The sequence below is a fragment of the Drosophila guanche genome, unplaced genomic scaffold (genome assembly GCF_900245975.1).
Source record: "Drosophila guanche unplaced genomic scaffold, DGUA_6, whole genome shotgun sequence".
Taxonomy (NCBI): Eukaryota; Metazoa; Arthropoda; class Insecta; order Diptera; family Drosophilidae; genus Drosophila; species Drosophila guanche.
Genome location: NW_022995743.1, coordinates 1,603,642 through 1,631,127, shown reverse-complemented (window position 1 = coordinate 1,631,127; position 27,486 = coordinate 1,603,642). Strand labels below are relative to the sequence as shown.

Here is a 27,486-nt window from a genome sequence, read left to right as displayed (position 1 = left end):
CAATCAATTAGATTTTGCATGAACTTTGCTCAATTTGTGTGCTTTTTTTTCGACTGCCGAGGACGGACAACCCAGTGACAAGTCAACGAGTGGGAAAAAAGGCCTCGCAAGAAGAAGGTTGAAGAATGTTTAAGTTCGTGGCGGCATTTCAGAGCTCCCTCAGAGCTTAGCCTTTTTGGTATTTATGGCCTGCTGTATCTCAACTAATTAATGGAGAGCCAAAAGCTACTCTCTCCCTTTCCAATTAATTAATGCCAGGCACAAAAGGTAAAGGTGTGTGTTCCAGCGCTAAGCCCAACATGACACACACACGAAAAGTCAAGGGAACGAACTTTTATGCCGCAAAAGTCTGCGAATATCTAAGGGATTTCTACATATATTTATATCCATATCTTTGGTACGCATTTCGCACATTTTGTGCTATAATTGGCCTTCAGGTTTTGGCTTCTGGCGGAATTTATGGCCGCCACCAGTGACATTTGAGCTCGGATCCTTCGTCAGCGATGAGTAATAGAGCGTGGCCGTGGCACGGCTGCTGGAGCGTGGGTGTGGTCTCCTCTCATGGTCGTCGCTGGCATTTTAAAGTCGCTGCGGCACTCAGCCTTTAATGGGCTTTAACGAGCGCCATCCGCCTCCAATTGCCACCTTCCCTCCCTCCCTCCACGCTGCCACGTTACTCGCAGGCATATTGAATGACACTTCGCCCTGAGCCAAATTGGAGGGCGATCGTTTGACAAAGCTGCAAAAGGCGCACCAAGGAGATGGATAGACGGAGAGATAGAGAGAGTGAGAGCGAGAGAGAGAGAGCGAGAGAGCGAGAGAGCGAAACCCCATTGCTCGGACACCTACCTGGCCAAGGGGGAATGTGACCTCGGGTGCGCATCGGTTTCAAGGTTCTGTCTCTGTCTCTCGGCTCACCCCATCCAAAGCTTAATTAAACCAACGCCAGCAGCAGCAGCGACGTCTACGTGTTCGTAGTTACTCTTTCTCTCCCTCTTCTTTTTTGCCTTTGCCTTTGCCTTTAGTCTGAACTCTTGTGCTCACTCTCTGCGTTTAGTTTACCGCAATTACGGCAATTAACACTAAGCAATTAAAGGCAACAACAATGCAAATTACGTGCAACATGCAAGCACACGAAACGAAGCACAAACCCAACACACACACACACACACGCACACACACAAAGAGAGAATGCATAGAAACAACAAGGGCAGAGCACAAAAATAAAACTAAAGACAAAATCTATTGGTTAAGCAAAGCTGAGTAGAAACGATGCAAATACCCTGGAAAAGGCAGTGGAGGTTGAGGGAAAGATTGGGAGATAAAAGAGAGCGATAGATGGAAGAGGGGAAGCTTGAATACAGATGGGAATGGGATTGGGAATGCATCGAAATATTTATCTTGACATTGCAGTGGCGACTTCCTGAGGTTCTCCACTTTCTAAAGTCATTGCAAGCACAAACATCTGAAGCCTAGACAACCCTTCTGCAGCTACTTTTGCACAGGGTAACAAACAAATAAACAGCGTGAAATGTTTGGCTACATCAGCGAGGGAGAGACAGAGAGGGCGTTCCCTCCGCCGCCAGCACATAGCTTCATGCAGTTTTAAATTTGAACTGCCGAATGGACACTGTAACAGCGACGCAGTGGCACAGTCAGAGACGAGACAGCCCTGACCCAAAGCAATGCCCGCCCTCCCCTCAGGCGAACTGCTGGCGGCAATCTGACGGTGTGGTTCTGGGATTCTGGGCACTGGGACTGGAACTTGCACGATTCGGGGCATGGGATTTCTGTGCTGGGTTTGCCTCAGTTCTGCTGGGTTTTGCGGCACTGGTGGTGGGTGCCTTCGACGGCCTCGTGCTGCGTTAAATGGAGACCACAAAATGCAGCGCATCGCAGCACTAATTAAGTTAAACCCAAAGCCCAGAGCCCAGAGCCCAGACACAAGCAAACAGCTACAACAGCCGCATACACATGGAGAAAGGGGCACGTACGTGATAGTGGCTCAATAATTAACTGAATGGCAGAAGTGCAGCAAGCAGCACGCACTCCAAGGCAGCACTCACACATTTGCAATATTTGCTTAAACAAATGTCTCTGGAACGGAGCGGGCATTGCACTTGAACTGGTTTCGGCTTGCACATTTTTACGACTTAACGCAACTAATTCCCAGATTGCAGATTGTTACACACACACACACACACACAGAGGCAGACAGAGGGACAGACAAATTGAGTTACATTTCGGCAAAGTCTTAAACTGAAGAGTTAAGGCCCGAAAAAAAAAAACAAAAAAAAAGGCGTTATTTTAATTGCCAGCAACAGTCCGTTCCTGCCTCCACAGTGCCACTCCTTCCCGCTTCAAGTATCCCGGCAAAGTGGCAGACAAACATTTTTGGCCCACATTTTGAGGAAATTCCAAAAATAATTTTCCACTCCTCCGCCGCTGCCAATTCGCTTCCATTGTTTGCATTGCTCTCCGTTTTCACTGAAGCGGGAAGGGCATGGCGGAGACTGCAGCATATATTTTTTTATATGTTTTTTAGAATTGCATTAAATGTGAATAAAAAGTGGATCATAATGAAAATCCTCGCTGCATGTACTCGAAAGTATTTTATGCATTGCAAATATTTGAAAGCCATTCCAATGGCACACACAAAATCTGCATAATTCCCCGGCGTATGTATAAAATAAGAAAAAAAGGGAACAGCTACGACAACAACAGAATGACAACCGCATTCAATGGACAAACATGGCAGGGATTGGGATTCAATGCTGGATCTATTCCTATATCGCAAAACAATAAACAGCCACAAAACGATGCCCCAGCAACAATGGTCGTAAAAATGCAAGAGGGTGTGGAGTGTGGGGGGGTTGTGGAGGAAGGGCAAAAACTAAAACAAAGGCAGAAGAGGGGCAGGAGAGTTGGCCGAAAAATATAAATCGCCTGCCAGCTAAGCAAAAGTCAGGGGGACAGCCATAAATAACATAAAAAATATATTATCATGCGACCAGAACTTCAAAATTGGAATAGCCATAGCCCCACGAACCAAACCCCAAAACCTATTGCTATTTATGGGCGTATACATTTGGGAGTGACTGTGTGTGCTACACAAAATTGTGTGTTAACAGGATCCTCGAAAACGGTGGGGGCAGGCGAATGAAAGCTGCTGCTGCAGGGGGCCAAAAGAATATTTTAATACGTGCAATAAAATTAGAACAAAATACGCACTAAAGCCAAATTGAAAAGAAAATCGTTATGGCTGTGAAACACAACAAGATCTACCACCCTTCCCACCACAAACACCACTCCCCTACCCTTCCGCCCCACCACACACACTCCTCTCCGCCACTTTGAGTTCTCGAATGAAAATCCAGTCACCAGAGTCGAGTCAAGAGTGGCAGAGTATAGGGGAAAGGGAACCCAGTTCCAGAACCGATTCAAGCGCGTTAAGCAAAATGTATTTTAGTGTCATAACTCCAGCAGCCACAGATACAGATACAGTTACAGTTACAGATACATATGCACAAACACACATACACACATACAGACGTAAGTATAAGTGCGCTGGCATATCCTTTAGATACGAATCACAGTCGCAAAACTGCGACCAGCAAAAAAAAAAAAAAACACATTTTATATGCTTGTTGTTGGCTTTCGCTGAAGTTTTTGGAGCAAGTTTTGTATTTTTTCCTTTCTTTTATACGATATTTTTACTCGCTTCCACGGGTTTTGTTTCAAAGGGTATTTTGTGGAGATAAAGGGTGTGCTCGTACCTATGGAGAGGTTTAACTATCAGCCATAGATGCAGCTTTTGGATGTCATTGTAGTGATTTGATAGTGGAATAAATGATTGTTGGTCGAATAGAATGGTCTCGTAGATGAAGTATTTTGAGTGGCAGATTCTTCTGTTACTCTTGAGCAATTTATGCAATTTCTTGGGTAATTTTTTGAACATTTTTCAAAGCCACAAAAGAGTCTTTTCCCTCACTGTAGTTTGAGAACAATTTCTGTAATTTTCTAAAGCGAAAAAATACTTTATCATTCACTGTATTTTGAGAGGAATTTGTGTGCCTTTCCACATATTGGAGATGGAAAAGAACTGCTCTAGCAGAGGATATATTTTAGTCGCCACTTAAACATCTCAATGTGGTACTTTTTTTATTGTCATATTTTTTGCTCATGCGAGAGAGTTGAGGAGAAGTGAAAACTTCTGGGGTTCTCCAATAATTTGTTGTAGCCAACTTGTTTTGCATGCCTCTGCCTTTGCCACACACAATAGCCAGCGTGAATGTTAGAGGGCTAACCGAGGGGGGGGAGGGTTGGTTGGTAGCGTACAAAAAAAATCCAAGCGCCATGCCACACACAAAAGGGTTCGTTCGCAGAGGGGGTGAACGGAGACCAGCAGTTTGTGAAATATATTTTTATTGCTATTGCAGACACCCACACAGGCACGCACACACATGCGAGTGTTGGATACACTAACAAGCACAGGCGACTCCTCGGCATTGACTTTCTTTTCTATTTCGCCATTAAAGCGCTAACAACAACAACAACAGTCAGTGGCGGAAATGGCGAAACTGTAGAGCATACTTTTTGTCATATTTCACTGGCTACAACGAGCAGCAGACAAGGAGCAGCAGGACCGACCAGCACTAGAAGCTGCAGCTGTAGCTGGCGGACGGGACAGGATCAGGACACGCATGTTGCTGCGTGTGCGTTGTGCGTTGTGCGAGGATGCGGGCACTTCATAAAAAACACTTTCATTACAACAAACAAGCAACAACAATAACGGGCAGCCCAGAGCTGGAGCATGTGAAGGCGCAGCATTGAACCGTGGAAGAAATTTGCTCCAGGGCACTCAAAAGATAAGCAGAAAGTGCAGACTTCGTGCAAGATTCTTAAGAGAAAACCTCTTAAGCCTTGATTGCATTAGTTTTGATCATCTTTGTGGCAGATTTGATCTGTTTTGATATTCATTCTGTGAGAATTTCTTTGGTTTTCTCTGACATTTATGGTATTCTGGCCACAAGGAAACCTTTCCTCAGTTCGCTCTGCTGCAAGTATTCCGCCCATGGTGCATTCATCTGTTCCTGTTCCTCGCCTCGAACCCACTCCGACTACTTAGTGCTTGGAGGGGCATTATTTCATGTGCTAAAGTCGTTGCGTGTTGTGTTTGCTATTAAAAATGTCAGCGGCCACGGGAGTGTGCGGAGTTCATTTTACAGCTGCCCATGCCACATGCCAGGGAGGGAGGGGGTGGGGCAAAAGTACACGGCTTTCAACACCAAAATGAACTTGTACTGCCATGTTTACGAGCTGATAAAAAACAGTTGACCAACACTTGTGCAAGTGGAAACTGACTTTAACCGAGGGTCAGCAGCAGCAGCAGCAGCAGCAGCAGAAGTGAATATGAGATACTGTGTGGCATGGGGCAAGCGGTTGGCAAGGCAGACTCTCGATTTGGCCTAGTTCTACGTGTGGCCACAGTTAACAGCAGCCTTTGCCAGGCCACAGCCATAAAAAAGCTCTCAGTTTTCAGAGATTATTTTGGCACACTTTTTGGCAGGATTTTGGCTAAAGGATTTTGACTCTCTTTGCAAAGAGCGCGTCAGGCGATTAAGAGAAATGAATGTAGAGAGTGGTGGATGCTCGTGTGTCTGTCTGTTAATCTCTATGTTAATCTGCATAACAATTTATTTGTTAGATTAACAATTTGTAGTTGAAATTTAAGGGCTAAAGATTGGGCTATGCTTAGTCAGCATTCTGCAGTCTTTTTTGCTTTGTTTCTCTCTCCCCTGGCATGGGTTGCACCTGCATTGATTGATGGCTGCGCCCTGCAACAGGTGGGTTTTTGATTGATGTGCCATCAGGAAAAGGGATGTTAGGGGGCATGATGCGGGGTTATTTATGGAGTAATATTAGCGGCAAATTGCTGGCGGATATAAGCTAGATTTGGGTGTTATTTGGTCAAATATTTATCATAGAAACACTAGCAGTTATGTCTATAATTAATGCACATTCCCTGCAACGTAAATAACCCAAATATAAATAGAATTAATCTTCATGGCGCTCAAACTTCACGCTCAAGTAATAAATTGTGTCAGGTCCAGGCATCCAAAAGCAGTTGCAACTTTTAGTACACCCAGAAAACAGCTGAGTTTTAGCACAAGCTGCGCAGGAGAGAGAGCGAGAGCATCGCGAGAGCGCTTGTTAGAGATTTTTGCGCTCTCCCAAAAGCCGAGAGCAGCAGCCGAGAGAGAGAGAGACAGAGCCCAGAGAGTGCGAGAGAGAGTGCCGGAATGCCGCAGGCCAATTTGAAATGTAAACAAGATTAGAAATTTGCCATAAATCGAACTGCAGTTCATTTATAATTCGCAATCCCTAGAGACTTTGGATCAAACTTTGTAGAGGAGATCCCTGGGATGATGCACCTGCAGCACCAACCCTCAGCTTGCCACATTTAACCGGAAACCCAAGCCCAAAAGCTTGCTATAAAAAAACACAGCTTCTGGTGGCAGCTTGCTAAACTTTTAACAGCGCTCTGTTATCCCCAGCAGCCGCCTCAGCCTCATTGTGTCGTGTTTTGGCACCGCATCGTGCCATGTATGCCCTCGGTTACGTCTCGTCTCGTCTCACTCATTGGCGACGAGCGTGTGGCTCGGCTTTTGGGGCACTCGGGGCTGGCAGGCACAGCACAGCACAGCATCAGCATCCGTGCTTGGGTGCTGCTTTGATGCTCGGCTCTCGGCTCTCGGCTCCCGTCCGTGTCACAGTGTGTACCATAAAAGTCGTTTCAGTGAGAGTTTGCGATCCCGCGGGTACGGTCGGAACTAACGGGAATTCCTTATCAGCGTTTTGTACGCGAATTTGTCGCGGGTTAGCTGCGTGCGTGTGTGGCCGTGGTGTGGCAATCATTTTTGCAAAGAAAAGAAAGATCTCCCCCCCCCCCACAAAAATCTGTACAAATCAAAAGCCTTTTCAAATTGATTGATTCGATCGGTACAATTCGTGGGAAAATGTGAAAAAAAAACGAACGGAGAACCCACAGAAAATCCCTAAAACAGAAACGCGTGCGTTTCCAGTGCGTTTCAAGTGCGTTTTTAGTCGCGTCAGTGTCATCGTTGTCGCTGTAGCAGCAGCAGCAGCCCACACACAAATTGTTATTGCAATGTAAGCGTAAATTCTTCGTGTTTTGTTGTTATTTTGCAATTTGCTGTCGCTGTCATTGTTGCTGCCTCATAGAGTATCCAAAATTGCGCAAATCAAAGCATTCAAGATCCCCCACTGCGATGATCCCCCGGACAACAGACTACAAAACGGCAAAAAGCGTCGTCTCTGCCTTCAATGAAAGTCAATTTTCCAGCTGCGGCACTGACGGTCGCTCGTTCAGCGGCGATTGAAAAGCGCACGAAATCTGTGAATGGCGTCGCTTGGATTACTCTGCGTTGTTGCTGGATTCCTGGTGTGTGGGTGTGGATTCGTTCTCTCTCTCTCTCTCTGTGTGTGTGTGTGTATGTGCCGGTAAAGCAGTTGAAGCGATTTCTATGCCCAGCTGCGCTTTTTATGCACTGCTTGGTGTCTGGCAAAGGGGTGCGGCATGGTGCAGGTGCTATGATTTAAAGTAGATGTGCAAAAGATATTCTAGAGAATAAATATTTAGCCTGCTGCAGGGTATCCACTCGTTTGGCTCACAAGACCCAGTCTAGAATTTTTTGGGTTTTTTTTTCGTTGCTTCTGCTCATGGAAATTGCACAAAAACATTTGCTATTGCTGGGCATTTTGGGTTGGTATTTTGTATTATTTTCTACGGTTGCTGCCTCGCCTGTGCTGTGTGTGGCAAATGCCATCATATTTCATGCCATGCCACACATAAGTGCAAAATTGCTTGCACCCTGACGTCTAGGGGGGAGCTGAGCAGGGAGGCAGTGGCACTGTTAGAATGAAATACGAACTATCAACTAATGGGAAATGTTACCCAACCCAACATCCACTCAACACCCAACCACCAGCTCCCTCTCTCTCCTCTATCTGTCGAGGAGAATATACATTTGTTTAAATTGCTAAATTGCTGAAGTGTGCGTGTAATTTCATTACACACTGTCCGTCCGTCCGTCTGTCCGTCCGTCCCTCTGCCACTCGAGAAGGCTGCCACTTCTGCTGGAGAATGCTCTTGAGCTGCAGGCGGTCGGACATTGGAACTGATTAAGATGAAGTGGTGGGTCAGGGGGGGGCCCAACTACAATTGTCTGCCATCAACAGGAGGTGCAAAATCTGTGAATGCGAATGAATGCGAGATGAATAATCAGATTAGGAATGCAAATTGAATGGAAATTTATTTGATATTCGAGTCAAATTCAAGGGGGAAATTGTTGTTATGCTCGAGAAATTGTGTGTGCGCTCCTCTACAAATTCGGATAAGTGCTTGTTGTTGGCTGGGCAGGCGATTTAAGTGGAGAGAAACTAGAGCACAAGGTCAGGGAAAGTATTGAGTAATTCCATGGTAGATATGCACATGGATTTCCTGTACAAAAATAGAGTCTTGCGACTGTTATAGTACGCTGAAAAAGTGGCTAACATTTCTTGTATTTGATTTAATATTAATTTTAATTAAGGATTATTCGAAGCAAAACCAACTTCTCTGTTCGCTTAAGCCGTGAAATACATTAATTCCGTACAGAAATTGCATTGAATCCCAGCCCTAGGGCAACAACATTCAACAGTTTAGCATAATTGTGTACATGTTCCACAGTGCATAGGAAATGATTCGTTAAGCGCTCCATTTAAGCTCTTTATTTGTGCAATTTCCCAGCAAATTAATTTCCCAGCATGCTCCGCTGCAGGCATTTTGTTGCTTTAATTAATTATGAAATTCGAAAACAATTACAAAAACTATAAAGAACTATAAAAAACTCAAACAAAAGCAATTTAGCAACGAAATGCGATATACTGCAGCAAGTAAACTAAACCATTTGGGGGCAACAAACAAGTGTGCAACATAAAGCATTTGTGTGAGTGTTTTAGAGTGTGCAAAGGTCATGCCCAGCAGCAGTCTGCTGTCGAGTGATAAGAGTGTTAAGCGTTGTGTCACATGCAAGTGGCATGATGAACCCTTAAAGCAGTGCCAAGTGTGCCCCATGCACCACACAAAATTAGCATCCAACAGCTGGCAGGACGCTGACGCTGACGCTGAAGCTGACGATGGCGCCAAGTGTGGAACGCTCTGATTGCTGGCCACATTCACTTCCACTCTTCCTCTGTGGGTCTACCCCTGTGGCAGTATTTTTTTAGTATGCATAAAAATGTACTTGAACATCCAGCCATGCATGCCCGTTTTTTATAGGCTCACTTAGCGGCCATAAACCGCAGCAAGAAGCGGAGGCAGCAGCAGGTGTGGCAGGAGTGTGTTACCTCTGCTCTGAATCCCTCAAGGACTTGGCCTGCCCGTGCATCGCCCTTCGACATGCCCATAATATGCCATAATAATATTGTAACTCTTTGCACTTCAAATTGCATTTTAATGCAAACACACACACTTCACTTCATTACATTACGACGAGGACCAGCAAGGCGAAGGGAAGCTTGCATGTCGGAAATGGAAAAGAGTCGACACACTTTGCAGCAGCAGCTGCAGCCGGAAAACATGCCACACACACACACACACACACACACTGACAGATATTTTGCTGAGTTTGCAAGTTTGTAAATTTGTAAATTGAAGTGCAGATGCCGATCGTCGTCGTCGTGCTGGTTGCATGCCTCAATGGCAAAAACTGGCACAATGTGTGGCAGCCAGTGGGTTACGTATACGCAGGGTCGGGTCGGGTCGGGTCTGCTCTGGGCTGGCATTAGCTAATGTGTGTCACATTTTATTGGCTGCACATTTTCCTTTTTTTGCCCGACTCTAAACTGATTTGCGCAAAAGTTTTGGCAGCAAAGTAAATGCATTTTCGCTGTATGTGTGTGTGGCGGACGCATTAAAGATGCCCTCACGGGAATCGAGACGCCAATTCAATCCAATCCAATCCAATCCAATACAATCCAATGGTTGCCAAAACTAAAAGTTCAACAATGATTGTGTTATCAGTTGATGGCATTTATGTTGATGATTCAAGAGCAGATTCGAGTGCTTCAAAATTGTTTCCATTTTCCAAGAGCTTAAACCAGCAATGAAGGTGCACACGAAATGTTCGCATTTAATCGAGAAACTCTTTCACACATTTATTTCGCATATTTTTCAATCAAGCTTTCACCATTGCGCCGTGATTCAATTATGGACACACACACACACACACACACACACACATGCACTCTATATATATTTGCAAATATTTTTCGCATATATTTCTAGATTAGATCGAAATATTTGCACTGGTGAATATATTTTTTTGGGCTTTTGTTTCATTGAAATTGAATTTTGTTATTTTTATTTGGCAAAAAAGCGTTTCACGTTTCCATTTTCGGCACTCCGCTTTGGTTTATTGGCAATGGCAGAACCATTGGGCCAGTCAATTTATTAACGACAATCGACACTCGACACCAGGTGAGAGAGAGAGAGAGAGTCGAAAAATATGATTAAGTGCCGAGAGGCACTCTGGATCGGTCGTGGGTGCATGACCTGTGCCACAATTTCATATTTACGACTGTGGCTCACCAATATAAAAATCTATACACAAAAATCTACACAAAAATAAATGTAAAACACACACGAAAAACTTGCACGAAATAAAATTAGTAGTGCGGTGGCTAGCAGCGATGAGTCCAACGATAAAGAGTGGTGCAGAGGGCGCCCAGGAGCAAGTCAATATATCATAAAAGCCAGTCGATGCCTGCCTGCCTGCCTGCCTGCCACTGCCAGTGTAGTCGTCCTTGTCGTAGTCTAGAAACAGTTTCCGATTTCCGTTTTCCTGTTTATCGTTTATTGAGTTTTTCTTTGGCTTCGCTACATAAAAGTGAAAGCAGACGCCAGCAGATGGGAAAGACAAGAAAAAAGCAACACAAAATCCATCCAAAAACAGAGAGAGAAGTTCGCACTCGTTAGGGCCCCGACTACGACCCATTTCTACATCCATTTCCATGGCCATTTCTGGGTTGCCATCATCGTCAGTCAGCGTCGACCTCGTCATATTGAACTCTGATGGTGGCACGTTCCTCTGGGCCGCATGCCTCCTGCCTCCTGCCTCGCTCTTTAAAGATCTACACGCGCGCGCGAGCGTAGGATACTTTGCCACGGCCTGCTGCTGCTGCTGCTGCTGCTGCTGCTGCTGCAGCCTGGCATCTGCCAGCTTCCCATCGTTCTTGTCCTGCCAGTTGTTAGTCATTTATATGGGGCCACATAAATTATAACCAAAATATGTACGCAGGCGGCATTCCAAATGCCGATTTCTCACTGCTTTCCGCTTAGTGGATGTTATAAATAATCTTTAATTAAAAGAAGAGCAACCCCCTGGAATATGTTTTAAAATATTAAGGTGTGCACGTGTAGGAGTACGTGACGCTGCCTGTGCGCGGAAATGGCCTCTGATTTGTAGCTGTCAAAATGTGAGACGCCCCGCCAGAAGTTCCTTAATTAGGTTTTTCGGCGACATTTACTCATGTGTGTGTGTGCTGGCTGCTTATTTTTGTTCAATTTAAGCAACAGCTCACATAAAGCCCTGAACTCTGACAGCCTCAACTCTAAACTCTTTGTAGAAATGTTCCAAACAAAAACTATGCCCATCTCCGCTACGTTAACTATGACAATACTTTATGTTAATATCAATTATCTTAAACAAAATAAATCCGCGCCCAACTGTTAGCCAATCAACCGATTTGAAACAAACCAAAAAGGGAGACGTTTTGGACAATCGTTTGGGCATTTGCATTTGGATTCGTAATTGGATTTGCAAAGTACAACATAAATTAAACATTTTATACGCATAAATAACGCGCATTTACAATTGCCATAAATTCATGAGTGAAAACAAACAAATTAACCCAATAAAAGTTGTGCAAAAATCACATAAATTACATTTTGTCTCTGGCTGGCTGTGGCACTAAAAGTGCAATGCGTTTGCTTACAAATTTGCCGAAAAACCGAATATAAAGGCAATTAAATAAATTTCGCACAATAGAATTTTACACCCCCCGCTCCTCCCCGCACACCACACCGCCGAGCAGCAGCAACGACAGCGACAGTAAAACTGCAATTATCTGCCAAAAATGGAATGAAAATGCTCGTTTTATTTTTGGCTTGTTGGTTTGTGTTTGCATTTTGTTTTACTTTATTTATTGACATGTCAACAAATGTTGCATTTGTCTCTATCCCTCTATCCCTCTATCCCTCTACCCCTCTCTCTCTCTCTCTTTGTATCTCGCTCTGTTCTGACCGTATTTCTCTTTCACAGCTGGGCTGAAATAAATTGTAATATGTTGCTCGTGCAGCGAAAAGTGTAGCAAAGGAGTTTTTGCCACACAAAAGGAACTGCAGAGCCCGCACCTGCACCAACGAAGCGTCAGAGCAGCCACTGCCATCCGTTTGCAGATTGCAAAAACCTAGAGAAGCGGCACACAGACATCGTGAGAGCGCAGAGGGGCCATCATGGGCCGGGCCTCGTTGTACTATTGCTGCTGCCTGCTGCTGGTGTGCCTCGTGCTGTCCACGCTAAATGGTCGAGCGGCTGGAGCAACACGTGTTCGTGTCAGCTCCTCCACGACCATGACACGCAACATTGAGGAGGAGAATGGTAAGTAAAACCCCCCAACTGCAGGTACCACCGAGTATGAGTGTCTCTGTGTGTGCCTGTTTCCAGGTCGATTTGAGCGTTGCTTTCATATTGTTATAGACATGCCACTGATTTCGTTAGCTTTTACACATAAACTGATTGTGCCTGGCGGCTGCTGCTGCTGCTGCTGCTGCCAGACCACACCTCAGCCCAAGACCCAAACCCAACCCATTCACTTTGAGCAGTTCTTTACACTCCCATTCCCATCTCTCTCTCTCTTTCTCTCTTTTGCGCTGTAATTTAATTTAAAGTGAAAAGTTTGCCTGCCATTAAGGCCGTGTGGCATGAGTGTGTGTGTGTGTGTGTGCCCCTGACGCAACTTTTATTCAATCAACATAAACTTTATTGTGTGTAAAGAAATTGGGTTGCGTGGATCGACAAAGCGACGCTGCTGCTGCTGCTGCTGCTGCTGCTGCTGCTGCGTTCCTTTTGTCGTTGCATTATCCAAGTAAATGGAATTTTCAGGGTTTTATGCGTGCGGAAATTATGCCGAAAATTGTTATGGATTCGAAGTTCGATTTCGATTACGTTTTCAATGGCAGCAGCAACTGCGACTGAGGCAGAGCTGCTGTCGCTGCTGTCGCTGCTGCCTCGAGGCTGGTCAGAGAAAACTTTTTTTGCTGGCCATCAAATAATAAATATCGGCTAATAAATAAGCGCTCGAAGAGCCCAGGCCAGAGTTCAAGTACGAGAAAAAAGAGGCAGCAAAACTTTTGCAAAAGTAACCAAAAAAGTTGGCCCAGAAGATGGCCAACAATGAGCGCAGAAGTGGAGTGCATTAGCCGGGCTTCAAGCTGCGGTAATCCAGAGAACATTCCACTCTGCTCTGCTCTGCTCTGCTCTGCTCTCTGCCTGTATGTATCCGTCTCAATTAACAGTGCGTATGAGCAATCTGTGCACGGTGGAACGTAAGGACCAGGCCAATGCAGCGGTCCAACGCCTGCGGCCAAGCGGGGGTTCCATATTGTTTCACTCTGCAGTCAAAGTTTGGCCACAGCGTGGGTAGCGGAGGGGAGTGGAGGGGGGGGAGCGTGTTTCTCAAGCTGGAAGGGACTTCATAAATTTAGATTTTATATGTTTTCAATTGAATTTCGTTGTTTCGCCATCAGAAACTTTTCACTTTGGCATTTTCATGTTTTCCCAAGGCAACTTTTGCAGCTCCCGCTGTGGAGCGTGGAGCAGAAGGAGTTGCGAGTCCACCGCTGCTGGACCACTTCCTTTGGAACTCTGCCACTGCTGCTGCTGCTGCTGCTGCTGCTGCTGCTGCTTCTGCTCCCTCTGCTCAGAGGCTTGTGTACTGGCTTCGAAAAGTATTTATCGCATTTCTATGAAAACAACCTACTCAACATTTTGGCCAAAAACTTTGGAATTATGTTTGGCTTGCCGCTGCTGCCACATACAGGCAGAGGCAGAGGCAGCGGCACACTCGCATTCGCATTCGCAGGGCAAAGTTTTCCAGCAGCAGCCTTATAAATGCTTATTTAGAGGCAAAATCTGATGAGTTAAGTTTGAGGCCAGTGTAAACTCCGATTCGGCTGTCCATATCTCAAGTTTCCCAAAGGGATTTAACGCCAGATTTACCGCCAGATCTGTTGGATCTCATGCACCAGCAGGCAGTGAGCCCACAGCGTGGGCCCCACAGTCTGCAGTCTTTGAGTTGGAATCGGAGTTGCTTTAGGCAAAAGCAATTGGTTTGCCTGCTAACTAAGTTGAGTCTCGAAAGGGATAAGATGTAAATGTAGACACTTCAATGCACTGACTCAATTATTTATTTCTTATTCAATACTTCAGAGAGCTTTACTTTATTGTTTGAGCGGGATCAGGGTAGAAGTGGGCTCTTGGGGCATTCAATTCCTTGTCGAAATTTAAACACACTTCTTTATGCTCAAATTTCATAGTTTTTTTGTATATTTTACAGAGAAAATTTACAATTTAATTCAACTTTTTGTGTGCATCAAATATAATTGTTTTGGCATTTTATTTTGCATTAAATTTCCATAAATTGTTCATTACTTTCATTTTGATTTCCTTCTTTAATATTTTTATATGTTTTACAACTTAATTTAACATTAATTGAACTTTAATTTCCTTTCTTTAATGTTTGTTTATTTCTCTTAATTTTCTTGCAGCTTTACTTTTGCTTTTGGCTGGTAAGTCGTTGACCGAATTCTTCTCTTTTTAGAGCCTATTTTTAGCCAGATTATCAACATATTATTGGTGTTTGAGCAGTGGGACAACCCAAACAATTTGCACACCAAATTGACCAGTCCAAAAGGGGGCGTACGACACGCCTCCGCGCCACACACGCACGAATCGAAGCGAATCGAATCGGCTTAGTAACGGGCCAGGGAATGGGATCGGATGGGAGCTGAGCAAAAGCCAAAGTCAAGCATCTCAACTTGAAGGGAAAAAACCAAACAAAAGCATAACGGAAAAAACAGCCAAAACAAGTTTCGGCCTGGTCAAAAGTCGCCGCCAGCCTCCAGTCTCGAGTCTTTGCTGTCGCATGTCCTTATATTTATGTGTGTGAGTGTATCATGTATCGCATGTCTGTGTGCATGTGTGTGTGTGTGTGTGTCTGTGTCCTGTTGTCCAGTAAAAACTTTCGCCTCGATTTTGGCTCTCGAAAATGGTTTGAAAAATCCCAATGCAGCCGCCCCTGACAGCGCGTTGAATGACAAGCAGTGAATGACGACCGCTCCCCGGTCGTTGAGTTTTTCAAGATTTTCCTTGCCTTTTCTTTGGCTTTTCTTTGGGTATCTACTTTCGCTGTCCCCTGTCCTCTGCCTGACATGGAGTAGCCTACTTCTGTTTTCTTCTTCAAAGGCACAGGAAACCAGCGGATGGCTCACTCCATTTGCTGTGTGACTTTTTGGCCCCCGTTTTCGACCCATTTTTGGTGGCTTTTCTTTCTGCTGCTCTGCTGTGTTTGCCTTAGGGAGGGGGGGAAGTATAGAAAATGCGTGGCCATACTTCATTCATTTCATGGCTTTGCAGATGGGACATTTATCATCGTGGGCCCTCGAGTGCGTCACAAAAAGGCAGAGCAAGCGAGCGCCATCAGTCCTTGTGATTTTTCTACTATGTTTTTGTACATTTTTTCCTGTGCAAAAACAACAGACGAAAAACTGGGGGGGCCAACCGCAAAATGTTAAATACAAATTCATTTCAATTGCGTTTGCTTTCTCGCTGTGTAGCCGCCTGCTCTCTGCTCTCTGCTCTCCCTCTATTTGTGTACTTTTCCCACTCTCCATTCTCACTGGCTATCTGCCATCTCCTTTATTCATGGCACTTTTTGCCCCTCTTAACGCTCGTGTTATTTTTGTATATGAATTTCTGCGGTTACATTGAATATTAAGGAGCCAAAAGGAGAGCGGCGCTGGGTCAGAAAAGTGGAAAATTGTAAGCCTACTTGAAATTTATTTGCACTCATTACACTCGACAGTTCAGCGAGTGAGAGTGAGTGCTGCGGGAATTGTTTTTGGCTTGCAGGTTAAGCTGCTTCCATGGTGGGTTTTTGGCTGCGGTGCTGGGCTGCGGATTGTGTATGTGATATGTCCAATTGGTTAACAGACAGACGGACACACTAATGAGCAAATAAAGCTTAGCGGCCCAATACTAATTGTGTGCCAGAGAGAGCCACGAGAATGTCCAGCCCTGACTTGTGGGATTTTCCATGCAAAATATATCAACTTGGAAAAATCAAACAACTTTAGTCTGTCCTCTCCCCTCTCTCTCTCTCTGTCACGGGGTGGACAACAACTCTATTGTCGTTGGCTGCCACTGACTGACTGACAACTATTATGCTTTGTTAATCGGCTTAGCATTGCTCAGTGTCTGCCATTTCTTTGCTTTGCCCAAAAGATGTTGCCATGTGGTTGGTTGGTTGGTTGGTTGCTTGGTTGTGGCATGCCAGCAGATTGTCATTTGGCCTTCGTTTCCGAGCATTTCTGATTGTTCATTTGCCACACACACGCGCACCAGCTAAAAACAGAGAGACCGCAGACGAGGCGAGGCCCATCCTTACTTCCTTACTTCCTTACTTCCTTCCTTCCACCTGTGCTGGCAGAGGCTTTTGTCTTTGCAGCCTCTGTCTCTGCTACGTTGGGGCGGCGGCTGACAGCTTAAGACTTGGGCAAAGGGCTCTACTCCAGCGCCTTGCCATTTGTGGCAAAAAAAAAATTGCTCGGTCCTCGGGCTTTTCTCTTTCGTTAGCATTCCGTGTGGAATTTGATACTTGATTATTTGTTGCTGGCCTCAAGCTCAAGCGTGCATAATATATCAAAGTGGCGTCAACGTCAATGCCAGTTCCTTACCCTCATTTTTGCGATGTTGTATCTCTGGCAGAACGACATGTGTAGACATTTTGTGTTGGCTGGGTCCCTGATTTTAGTTACATTTTAGTGTCTGGCCGCATAATAAATAAATAAACAGTTGGTGGGCCCTCTTGTGGGCCTCTGCATTACATCCTTTCCACCTGCCCCAAGGGGCAACTGCTGTCAGCGCTGCTGCTGCTGCTGCTGCTCTCATTTTGTATGCTAAAGAGGGGGAGTACCGAGAGCGGCCTCCTCTTTAATTCCATTCCCAACATAAAAATCACAAATCTCCCCACACAAGAAAGTTTTTCATTAATCTTTTGGCTTTTGTTGCAAATTGTTGTTGTTGTTGTTGTTGTTGTTATTGTTGCAGCATTGGGATTTGCATATCTAAATTGTTATTGTTGTTGCTGCTGCTTATTTGAGCTGTGGGTCAAGCAGGGACAAGCCAGGGAACTGGTCTGAACTGGGGCCAAAGTCAAATATTTAAATACTTAAACAAAGTTTCCGGCTCTAAATCAAAAGATATTCGAAATCTGGAGCATGGCCAGCGATTTTCTTGGGTTTTTCTTGCAATTAGCTTTGTTTTGCGATGTTAAAGGCTCTCTTTAATCCGCTCTTAAAGGATGCTGCCGCCTCAAATGAAGGTGCCACATGTCCTGTATGCTCTGGCTTTATTTTTCTCTCCTTGCAAAAGACCAACAAACAGAACAGGAAGTTTATGTTTAACAACTTTAAGCACACACAAAAGCAGTGCCGAAACTACTCCCCAAAAGACACACACACATGAGGGCGGGTTGCACTGGCATCCGGCACCAAAAAGAAGATATTACGAAAATTAAAAAATTGACAAACAAAAAACTTTTCATATAAAATACAAGGAAGCGGCAGAGGCAGAGGCAGCCATGAAAAACTTTACCCCCCGCCGGAAAATATATTTGTGTTGCATTTCAAGTTTTTCTGATAGCCAAATGCAGTAAAATCAACGCAGAAAGTTTTACAATAAATTTATATTTATGCTAAATAAGCAAGCGGTGCGGAGGGGGAGGGGGAGGAATTTCTGTGTTTTATCGAAGCAAAACATAAATGGGGAATATTGATTCCATGGAAAGCGCCGTGCAGGTGCGGCAAGGGCTGGCAATTAGTGTGTGGCAAGCCGTTGAGACACACACACTTAGAGCCAGTCCTAGCTGGGGACAGTAACTGGCAAAACCCTAAGGGCTTAGTGCCCCAAAGCCACGTGCAGCCAGGGCAGCCTCTTGCTTCAGCACATTCATAACAATTTGTCGACAAAGAAGATGTGCAGCCAAAAAGCTCTCCTGCCTGTGTGGCAATTGTTGTGCAACATTTGGAAGCGTAATTTGCATACAAAAACCCAAATTAAAATTTTGACTGAAGGCTCTGATGTGGCAGCAGGAGCTCTCCCTCTCTTTCACTCTCTTTCTGCTTCGCTTCTATGGCCTCCTCCTATGGTCAAGCTTGGGTTCATTACATGGAAGCTGCTGCAATCTGCAGTCGACATTCCTTGCACTTTTCTAATTAGACGAAAGGGAGGGCGGGAGAGAGAGAGTCATAACAGAAAGTTAATTACATTACCCCTTAGCTCCTTCTACAGGGTATGCTCAGTGGCTTTTGGTACCCGCGAGCATATTCGAAATTTGATTAACTTGCGGCGTGGAAGTTGAGTGCTTTCCATTGTGCTGCGAGAGTTTTGAATGCAGATATGCAACCACAGCCAGGATGTGGCAATCATAAACGAACGCGACTTGCCACATGCAGTAGGCAGGGGTTCGGGTAGGTGCCACTTCAAAGCACAATAACAATTTTACAATTCAATTTCGTTTTTATTTCTGCTCCTTGCAAGGAGTGGGTGGGCGCTGTACTAGTACTAGTACTAGTACTAGTAGTAGTTACGCTCCCCTTTTGTTCGTATGCTCTCTCTATTTTATTGCTTCAAATTGTTTGTTGCCATTTCGCGTTTGTGCCGCCCGGCTGCGCATCAGCGACATAGAAGCATTTAACTTTGTGTCGAGCAGGAGCCAAGGAAGAATGTCAGCAGGGGAGAGGGGCAGGGGGGCACAAAATGAAAACATCGCGGAGCAACTAAAACCAACTACACTTAAACAAAAAAAAAGAACACAAAAAACTGGGAAAAAGAATAAAGCGTAGCAGGAAAAAGCTGAAACTAAAACAACGCGGCGACAGCACAAAAGTTGTCAACTCTCTGCTGCCCTCCCTCCATTCTCCCTTTCCATCACTAAGCAGCAGCAGAATGAGTCCCTCGAAATGTGTAAGGAGGAGAAGCAGTGGGTGGCGTGGCGAGGCGTGGCGTGGCTCTAGTTTCCAGCAATTCGAGTTCCATCGAAGCAGTCCAAGTCGAAGTCAAGTTAAGCGCGGCACTACTTTGCAGCATGCCACAAACGAACAGAACAAAAAAGAGAACAGAGAAGAGGACACGGCACAGGACACGGTACACACACAGTGCGGGCAGCTACAAAGAAAAGGGTTTGCCGACAGGCAGAACGAAGTTTAAGATACACTGGCAAAGGGTCACCTAAATGGTTGGACTCTGATAAGCAGCAACAGGCATTCAGGCCTGAGCTGTCACATCGGAATGCCCACTGGCAGCGTATAAACATGACAGCAGGGAGAAAAGTCGATGGGAAAGCGAGCACATTTTCAGCTACAGCTTAGGTCGGACCCAACTTCAGCTTTGGCCTGAACTCCCAGCGGCGACCCAGGGGCCAAATGAAAGTGTAGAAAAATGCAGGCGAATGGCAGGCCAAGAGGTTGTGGGCGTGTCGTGGCGTTTTCCGCCAGTTAAACTCTAAAGTAAACGTACAAAATGTTAAATCAAAGCCAAACATCGGAGGCGTAACTGCCGGAACTTTCTCAACACTGGACGGGGCCAGTGTGTACACACCGAGCTACAAAGCGCCTGCCTGCCTGTGTGTGTGTGTCTCCTTGGACCAAGGATAAAGTTTCGCTTGCACTTTTGAAGAGTTATTTGATTGAAGGCGATTTAAGGTGCCACCTGGGCAAAGATGATACACAAAGCCCACCTCCAGATACACCCTTCATATGGGGAGTTTTGTTAACCTTTCCGGGGGCTGCATTTAATAGTTTTATTCTTCAAGTATTTGAAGTGAAATCAATTGAAGGATGGTGCTACAAAGCCCAAACAAAACCTGTCCTGTCCGCTCCTTGGCCAAAAAACAATCTTAGCCATTGCCAATGTAGGATTGATTTCAAAGCATATTCTGCTGCAAATACCCATTACTTTTGTTATTCTCCATCGATATTTGAAACCTCTCTCTCTCTCTCTCTACTTCCATTGGCAGCAGCCTCATGAATCTTTGAGTAAGGCATTAAGCCGCATAACGCGAGCGGGGGAGCATTATTAATGCCCCTTCATTATGGTTTGCTGTGCAACAAATAGTAAATCGATTAAGCAAATATTTGTCAGCGCTAAAAGTGTGTATTTTTGCCCCACCCCACCCCACCCCACGCCACACTCTACCACCCGCACCCCTCGTGGCATTTTCGTATTTTTGTTGTTGTTGTCGCAGGGGCATATGCATTTTCTGTGTGTCATCCATTTTAATATTTCAACAAAACCAGAAATGACGTTGTAAAACCGACGCGGCTATATGTCAAATATACCGCCGCACCCGCCCGTACAATCCCGAAGCTGCCGCACTGCTCCACTCTCCCTGTCTGTGTGTGGTTTTGTTTCTGTGTTTCAGTTGCCGTTTCTGGTTTGAGTTTTAAAAATTTGCATGTAAATTTCATCGCATACACATGAAAATGTATTTTCACAGCGGCGGGAGGGAGGGGTGGAAAACTGGTAGCCGCTGCTGCTGTTGCATTTTAATAAATTTATGATTTTATTTTGCATTTTTTTCTACTTTAACCACTCTGACTCGCTGTCCCTCTCTCTCACTCTCGTTTACTCCACACACAAAAAATGTGTGTCATTCGCCCGACAATTTCCCAACAAAAGGAAGGCCAGCAAGCGAGGGAGAGTCAGAGAGAGAGAGAGAGAGAGAAAAAACAGCATGGAGCATGGTCCATAAATAACGAAGCATTTTACTTTGTATTTGCTGGATGAGATTTATAAATGTTCCGCTCTGTTTTTCTGTGTCTCTGTTTTTGTTCCTTTTTTTTTCCATTTTGGTTTTTGTTTTTTTTTTGATTCGGATTCGTATTTTGTTTCATTGCCATGCCTGCCGACTGACTGCCCTGACACATTTCATTGAACGAAATGAAAAAATAATTGAAATATTTGCCAATCAGCAGTGCGGCGGCAAAGAGCGTTAGAAGGGGGCAGAGGGTAAGGGGGCAGAGGCAGAGATCGCACTGATAAGGCGGAAGGCATTTTACCAGGAATTCCCCAATTGCTGTCTGCGGCACGTTAATAAGCTCTCACACGCACACAGGGGGAAGGTCTCCTGCTCTGGCATCTCCACATGTGTGTCGTGTCCCTGTGTGTGTGTGCGTGTTATCGTAGCTGTCACTCGCTTGGGCTTGGGCTTGGGCTCTCTCTCTCTCTCTCGGCCCTTTTGTGGCTGTCGTGTCCTTTGGCTACGGGGCTACGGGTCGTCCTCGAGGACTGTCGATTATCGAGTCGAGATTATTAACCTGTCAGTGGGGCGCTTTGTCTTGGCCTGCCGCCTCCTCCACCCCACGCTTCCCATGCGAATGCCACACATATTCCACCGTAAACAATGACAGCTGCCGAAGCGGCCATCATTAATGTGCAGATATTTGTTTTCTTTTGCGCGGAAAAACAATTTTCCAGGGTTTCCGTTTGCAATGTTCTACCTAGGAATACAAATGTACAGAGTTTCCTTTGTTTGAAATTGACTTAAAAATTCCCCAACGATTGCTGGAGAACATTTTAATGGGAAGCCAGTGACTAATGAAACGAGAGGACATTTAGCTGCTACCCAAAAATCATATTCAACTCGAAATAGTTGCAGAAAAAGCTCGACATTGCCACTGACGACACCATAACACTAACAGTAACTGTAAAAGTAACTGTAAAAGTAACTGCAACGCTAACAATGACAGTTGCAACAGCAGCAGCAGCAGCAGCAGCAGAATCGGTTATGGCAGGCAGGCAGGCAGGCAGGCAGCGCACCACTTACCATTATAGTAACCGTTAGAGTCGCACAACTGCTGCGACGGCGACGGCTGGCTGCTGTTGCAACATTGTGTTGCGACTCCGAACATGGCAATTGGATGTGCAATTGCCGCACGAGTGCGGCGACGGCAGCGGCTTTTAAATTTTAATTAACTCGAGACCGAGACTCGACTCGACTCGACTCGACACAGTCGCACAGCAGAAAAAGTTATTATTTATTTCATGTCATTTTGTGCGCGATAAATGTACACCCCAAAAGCAAGGGGAAAGGCCAGTGACTTGGCCAGTAACGAACAGAGAGTCACAGAGAGTGCTGGGGGGAGGCAGAGCATTGGAGTGCATTCTAGGCTGTGTTGCCCATTTCCCCTTCATGTTCATTTATTTATGAGCATTTTCCACAGCCACTGCACACACACACACACACACACACACATACAGTTTGCTCGAAGAAAACTTGACTGAAAATTATGTAAATTTTGCAGTAATTTTTGGTAAATTCCAGCAGCCAGCAGAGACCCTCCCCACTCGACTCGACTCGACTGTGTTTTTGGGTTTCATTCATGCCGTTGCCCCCCGTCTTTAAAGTGTGGTACGAGGGCTGTGGCAGACTGTGGGTTCAAAAGTTCAACTCATGTTTCGTAGGTCGTTCCCGACGTAGCCCACCCACCACTTGTCAACGCTGCTTTTGTGTCTGCTGTGCCTAGAATATATGTAGGTATATATGTACAGACATATAACCCATTTTTGGCTTTTTACGACAACAAGCCCCAACAACATCGCTGCCGTCGGTTGTTGGTTGTCGGTTGTTGGTTGTCCTCTACTGCGGTCTCTGGCACATTCAAAATTTGTGCCTCCAGGCCAGCACCGCACCCCCAACACACACACACCCTTGCGCACACAGTGTTGTTGTTCAGGCAAGCGAAACCCGACAAGAGTTGACTCAAATTGCATTTGGTGTCCGGTGTCCGGTGTCCGTTGTCCAATGTCCGTTTGTCCCATTGTCCAGTGTCCGGAGTCCCGTGTCCATGTCCGGTGCTCAGCTCCAGGGGCTGCGAGCCAAACCCCAGCGAGCACTTGTGTAATAGTGGCTGGCTGGCTGGCCCCCAACGACATCGGTTTAAGCTTTATTTTCAACAGGTTAAAGTTCAACATGGCCACACAAGTGCCATTCCCACAAAGGGAATATCTGCCTGTGGTTAAGGCGCCGTCATTCATCGCTGCCTTTGTAAGATGAACCGCCAAATATTTTGACACCTTTTGCTTATTGGAGTGAGTGCCGTACCCCGCACCCCGCACCATGCCATGACCAGCACTTGATAAAGTTTTCGGTTCCCTTTGAGAGCTGAAAGTTAACCTTTGCCCCGAAACCCATATCAAATGGGAGTGTACTTTATTTCACGATTTCTCGATTCGTTTAATTTGCAATCAAAAATAAATTTCGCAAATCGAAATTAGAGACGCGGTGGGACAAAGGGAATGCGCCGCCGCCGCCACGCATTATCAGCGCTCGACCAGCAGGCCCTTTCCCTGTGGCATGTGTGTGGGGCGGCACCTAATCTGCCAAATGCAATCTGCACATACACAAGGAAATGTCCCATTTGAGCGCGCGTGTGTGTGGTGTGTGTGTGTGCTAGCCCACACATTTAGATACAAATTATTTATTTTAAATTGCAAAATTGTCTGTGGCCAAAAGCACTCTTCCGCCTCCTGGCAGCCTCCTGGCAGCTCGTGCATTTATCGTCAATGGAAAACAAAAGCGAGTGGCGCTCTAGAACGACTGCTTAGATACCCTTACGGATCAGTTTTCAAGTGAATTCCATTGAATTTTCTACTTTTATTAAGCAAACAAATGACGGAAAAGGAATTATTCTTGAGCAAAAATATTCATCTGGATGACAAACGTCTAGCTGTTATCATAGTATCTCCATGTTGGTTAGAGTATTTTGCACAATCCGCGCCGTTTATGGCCTTTTATGTGGCTTGATTTAATGGTCTGTTGTCTGCCGCTTTTTCTGGTTTTCTATAATTTGGTGCCCGTTTTTGTGTCTTTTGTTGGCGCTGCTGCTGAGTTTTTAATTTGATTTTTATCGGAAAGAAGCGTTTGTCCCGCACACATATGGTTCATGTCTGTACAAAATACATTAATACATACACACATAATGTATGCGTGTTAAAGGGTATTTAATAAAGGGTGCCATCAACCAAAAATTTGCTTAAATGAAATTCAATGAAATCTACACCACACCGCAGCCAGGCAAAGCAAAGGCAAGGTCGGTCCCGTTGGTTATTTTGCTAATTCCTCTTCCACCGAGTGTTTCGTATTTGCCGATAAGCATTGCCCGCACGACAGCCAGCGCAGTGGCGAGCAGTGTAGTTGTTGTTGCTGTTGTGAGTGCAGTGGGAATTGAAATTTAGGGGGTGAGTGCGAGCACGAGCACAAGAGAAACAGAAACTGCGACTCGAGCTTTATTGTTGTTGCTGTGAAGTGCAGTGAGAGTTAAGCACGATCGTGCATGCAGAATTGGGAACGCAATTATGAGCAAGAGAGAGTGAGAAACACAGAAACTCCGCTGCTTGTTGTTGGTGTGCTCTCTGCTGCTGTGACTGTGCGACGACATTTTACTGCACACTTTGTTGCTGTTTTCTTTACTCTGCGAGTTGTTTTTACTCAAAGCCAAGTATCAATAAAAATAGCTTTAAACGACTCCAAGCTATTACCCGCCGCCACCACAAATAAACTTTAGCTTAAACTTTCTGTACGTTACGCTTAAGATTGATGTGTCGCAGATCTCCCCCAAATGGATGTCATGGCCCCCGGTTCCATTGTAATTAAGGTATCCATCTGTCTGTCAGCCCACCAGGGGTTGCTGTTGCCCCTTCCCTCTGCTGTCAGAGTCAGTTACAGGGGGCGGGGGTGACCGCTTCCACGGGTCTTTCTTTGTTTGGCAAGTAGTTTCGCCCTCAAATGTCATTCAGATTAAATTTGCCGTGAAAGTAGCATTCTAAAATCGTACAAAATGTACCCCCTGCCTCAAAAAGGGGGCAGGGGGAGTTTGCGTGTGTGTGTGTGAGCTCGCGCATAACATGGGGCATTGTTGTTTGTGGCAGCCGTTGCCGTTGCCATTAAAGCCAGAAGGCGCGCGACTAAAGAAGCAACAGTGAAAGACGCACTCACACACACACGCACATATGCCCCTGCCACGCGACTCGTTACTTGTAGCCTACTTTGTGGCACGGAGAGAGAGAGAGAGAGGGAGAGCGCACACGTGATGCCGCCTGAAATGAGCTGGGAGACCTTTGTCGCTCTCCGAAGAGGAAGCCTCTGAGCAGCTCAATGCTCTGTCCGTGTCACGGGGCCTTTCTTTCGCCTTTTGCCTTTCGCCTTTCGTCCATTGTGCGGCACGCACTTTTCACAGCAGCAATTGTTTTCCCTCCTTTTATTTTTGCCCTTTACTTTGACTCCACCTCGGTGGCCGCGTCTTTGTTTGCTACGCTTTTGGCCCCAAAGGCCCCTTCTTCTGGGTCAGGGCGTTCTTTATCCTTTCAGACGGTCTCCCACTCTCTCGGTCTCCCTCTCTTGCTCGCTCTCTGTACTGCTCCCCAGCGAGCATTCTGTTGTTTGTTGCTCCGTTGGTTGGGAGTTATGGTTAAATGAATGTTACGGATTTTCTATCGTTTAGCCGCTCGCTTTGCTCCCTGAATAAAACGATTTTCGCACAAGCAAACAGACAGGAATGGGAGAGGAGCTCTAATTGGTTCGTTTCCACCTTAAGATGCCCTTACATTTCGCTCCAAACTCCATTTAATAACCCGAAAATCCCGCTTTATTTCGAGTATCTTCGAATGCCGCATTAAATCTCTCTCTGTGGCACATCAAAGAACGTTGCCCCGCAACCAAAGCATCAGCTGCCGCAAAAGGAATCAATGCCTCGTTCGCTCGTTGCCCCAACTGTTGCCACATGCAAATCTGTGGCATGTTTGGGGGTACATATAAAGAAACGGTATATCCAAAAAGAAAATTGAGGCCTACTTTATGTTTGATTGTCGTCTGCCGCATGACAAGAGATACAGCGCCGCCCCACTCCCCCCGGCCAGTATCCTTCTCATTCTGAAGGGATTTGTGTGTGCCTGTGTGCCTGTCTGTGTGGCTTTATTTTTGGCATAAAATAAGATGAAAATATTATGTCACGGTGCTTGCTTTTCCATACCAAAGCCCAGCCCCAGCACCAGCAGCAGCAGCAGCTCATGAGGCGCCTCTCGAATCGACACTCAAAAGGTGCCCAACAATGCCTCCCCCACTGCTCCTCCTCCTGTAGGAGTGTATTGTATGTGCCACACATACGCATATAAATAAAATACATGAAACCAGCGGCAATATTTATGCTCCGCCATCCCGCCTACGTGCATTGTTTGGCTAATAAAGCGAACGTCAAATGGCAGCCAGTGGGCACAACAAAAGGCACCAAAGGAGATACCTCGGATATTTATACAGGAACACTGGGAAAGCCCACAAATAGTGGACGCTTTAAGCGCCCCTTTCCGTTCCGTTCCGTTCCGTTCCCACACAATCCGCCCTTTTCACACCTAAGCAAAAGCCACACACACACACGCGCACACCACAACTCCCTGACAATCCTGCTGCAATAACACCGGCGGCAAGTACAAAAACCACTGTCAACTCTCCTGTCTGTTCTGTCAACTCTGCGCTGGACAATGGCGCAGTACGACAATGGCGGACAATTGCTTTTGGGGGCAGCCACACACTGGTTTCAAGGATGCAAGGCTGCAAGCTCATGCTGCTTCAATCAGAATGGAAATATTAATGGAATTCCATTCCATCGGTAAAGTGTAAATTTGTGTACATTTTGGGTAATATTTTCATATATTTTTAAATCATTTCCCACTGCTAGTTTCCTCCTCTGTTTGCGCCTTGAAATGCAATTCAATCAGTGGGGCATGCTACTTCCCCTTTATGTGTTTTTGCGGGGGCAGGCCAAACAGTGTTCAATCATACTCCATCAGGCTGAGGCACTGGAAGCACTCCTCTTGCGACCAAAAGCGCAGCTCAACTACTAAAAAAAAAACACAAAAAATACAAGCGCTGCGGCGACACGAATACTAATGAAAGTTCGTTCGTCTGTCCCTACAACTGCTGTCCAAAACGGAAGTGCGTGCCTTTGCTGTGTGTCTGTGTGGGGTCTGCGTGTGTTTGTGTTTGTGTGGGTGAGCCACTGACGACATTAGCGCCATTTTGTCGTAA

The 27,486-nt window shown here is 45.7% G+C and overlaps 1 protein-coding gene across 7 annotated transcripts in view; it reads left to right on the top strand.

The window, feature by feature from the left end:
• Nucleotides 1-6,748: 6,748 nt before the first annotated feature.
• Nucleotides 6,749-27,486, top strand: part of LOC117587415 (nephrin) — a 57,903-nt gene continuing 37,165 nt past the window's right edge. For 2 of the 7 annotated variants that reach the window (XM_034278088.1, XM_034278078.1), the window contains exons 1-3: nucleotides 6,750-7,173; nucleotides 12,387-12,725; nucleotides 14,894-14,914. In XM_034278088.1, the coding sequence (XP_034133979.1) occupies nucleotides 12,581-12,725; nucleotides 14,894-14,914 (166 nt within the window). In that variant the 5' untranslated portion in view covers nucleotides 6,750-7,173; nucleotides 12,387-12,580. Of the gene's footprint in view, nucleotides 7,174-12,386; nucleotides 12,726-14,893; nucleotides 14,915-27,486 lie in introns of all 7 variants that reach the window. The other 5 variants (XM_034278113.1, XM_034278096.1, XM_034278139.1 and 2 more) reach the window with 4 other exon arrangements.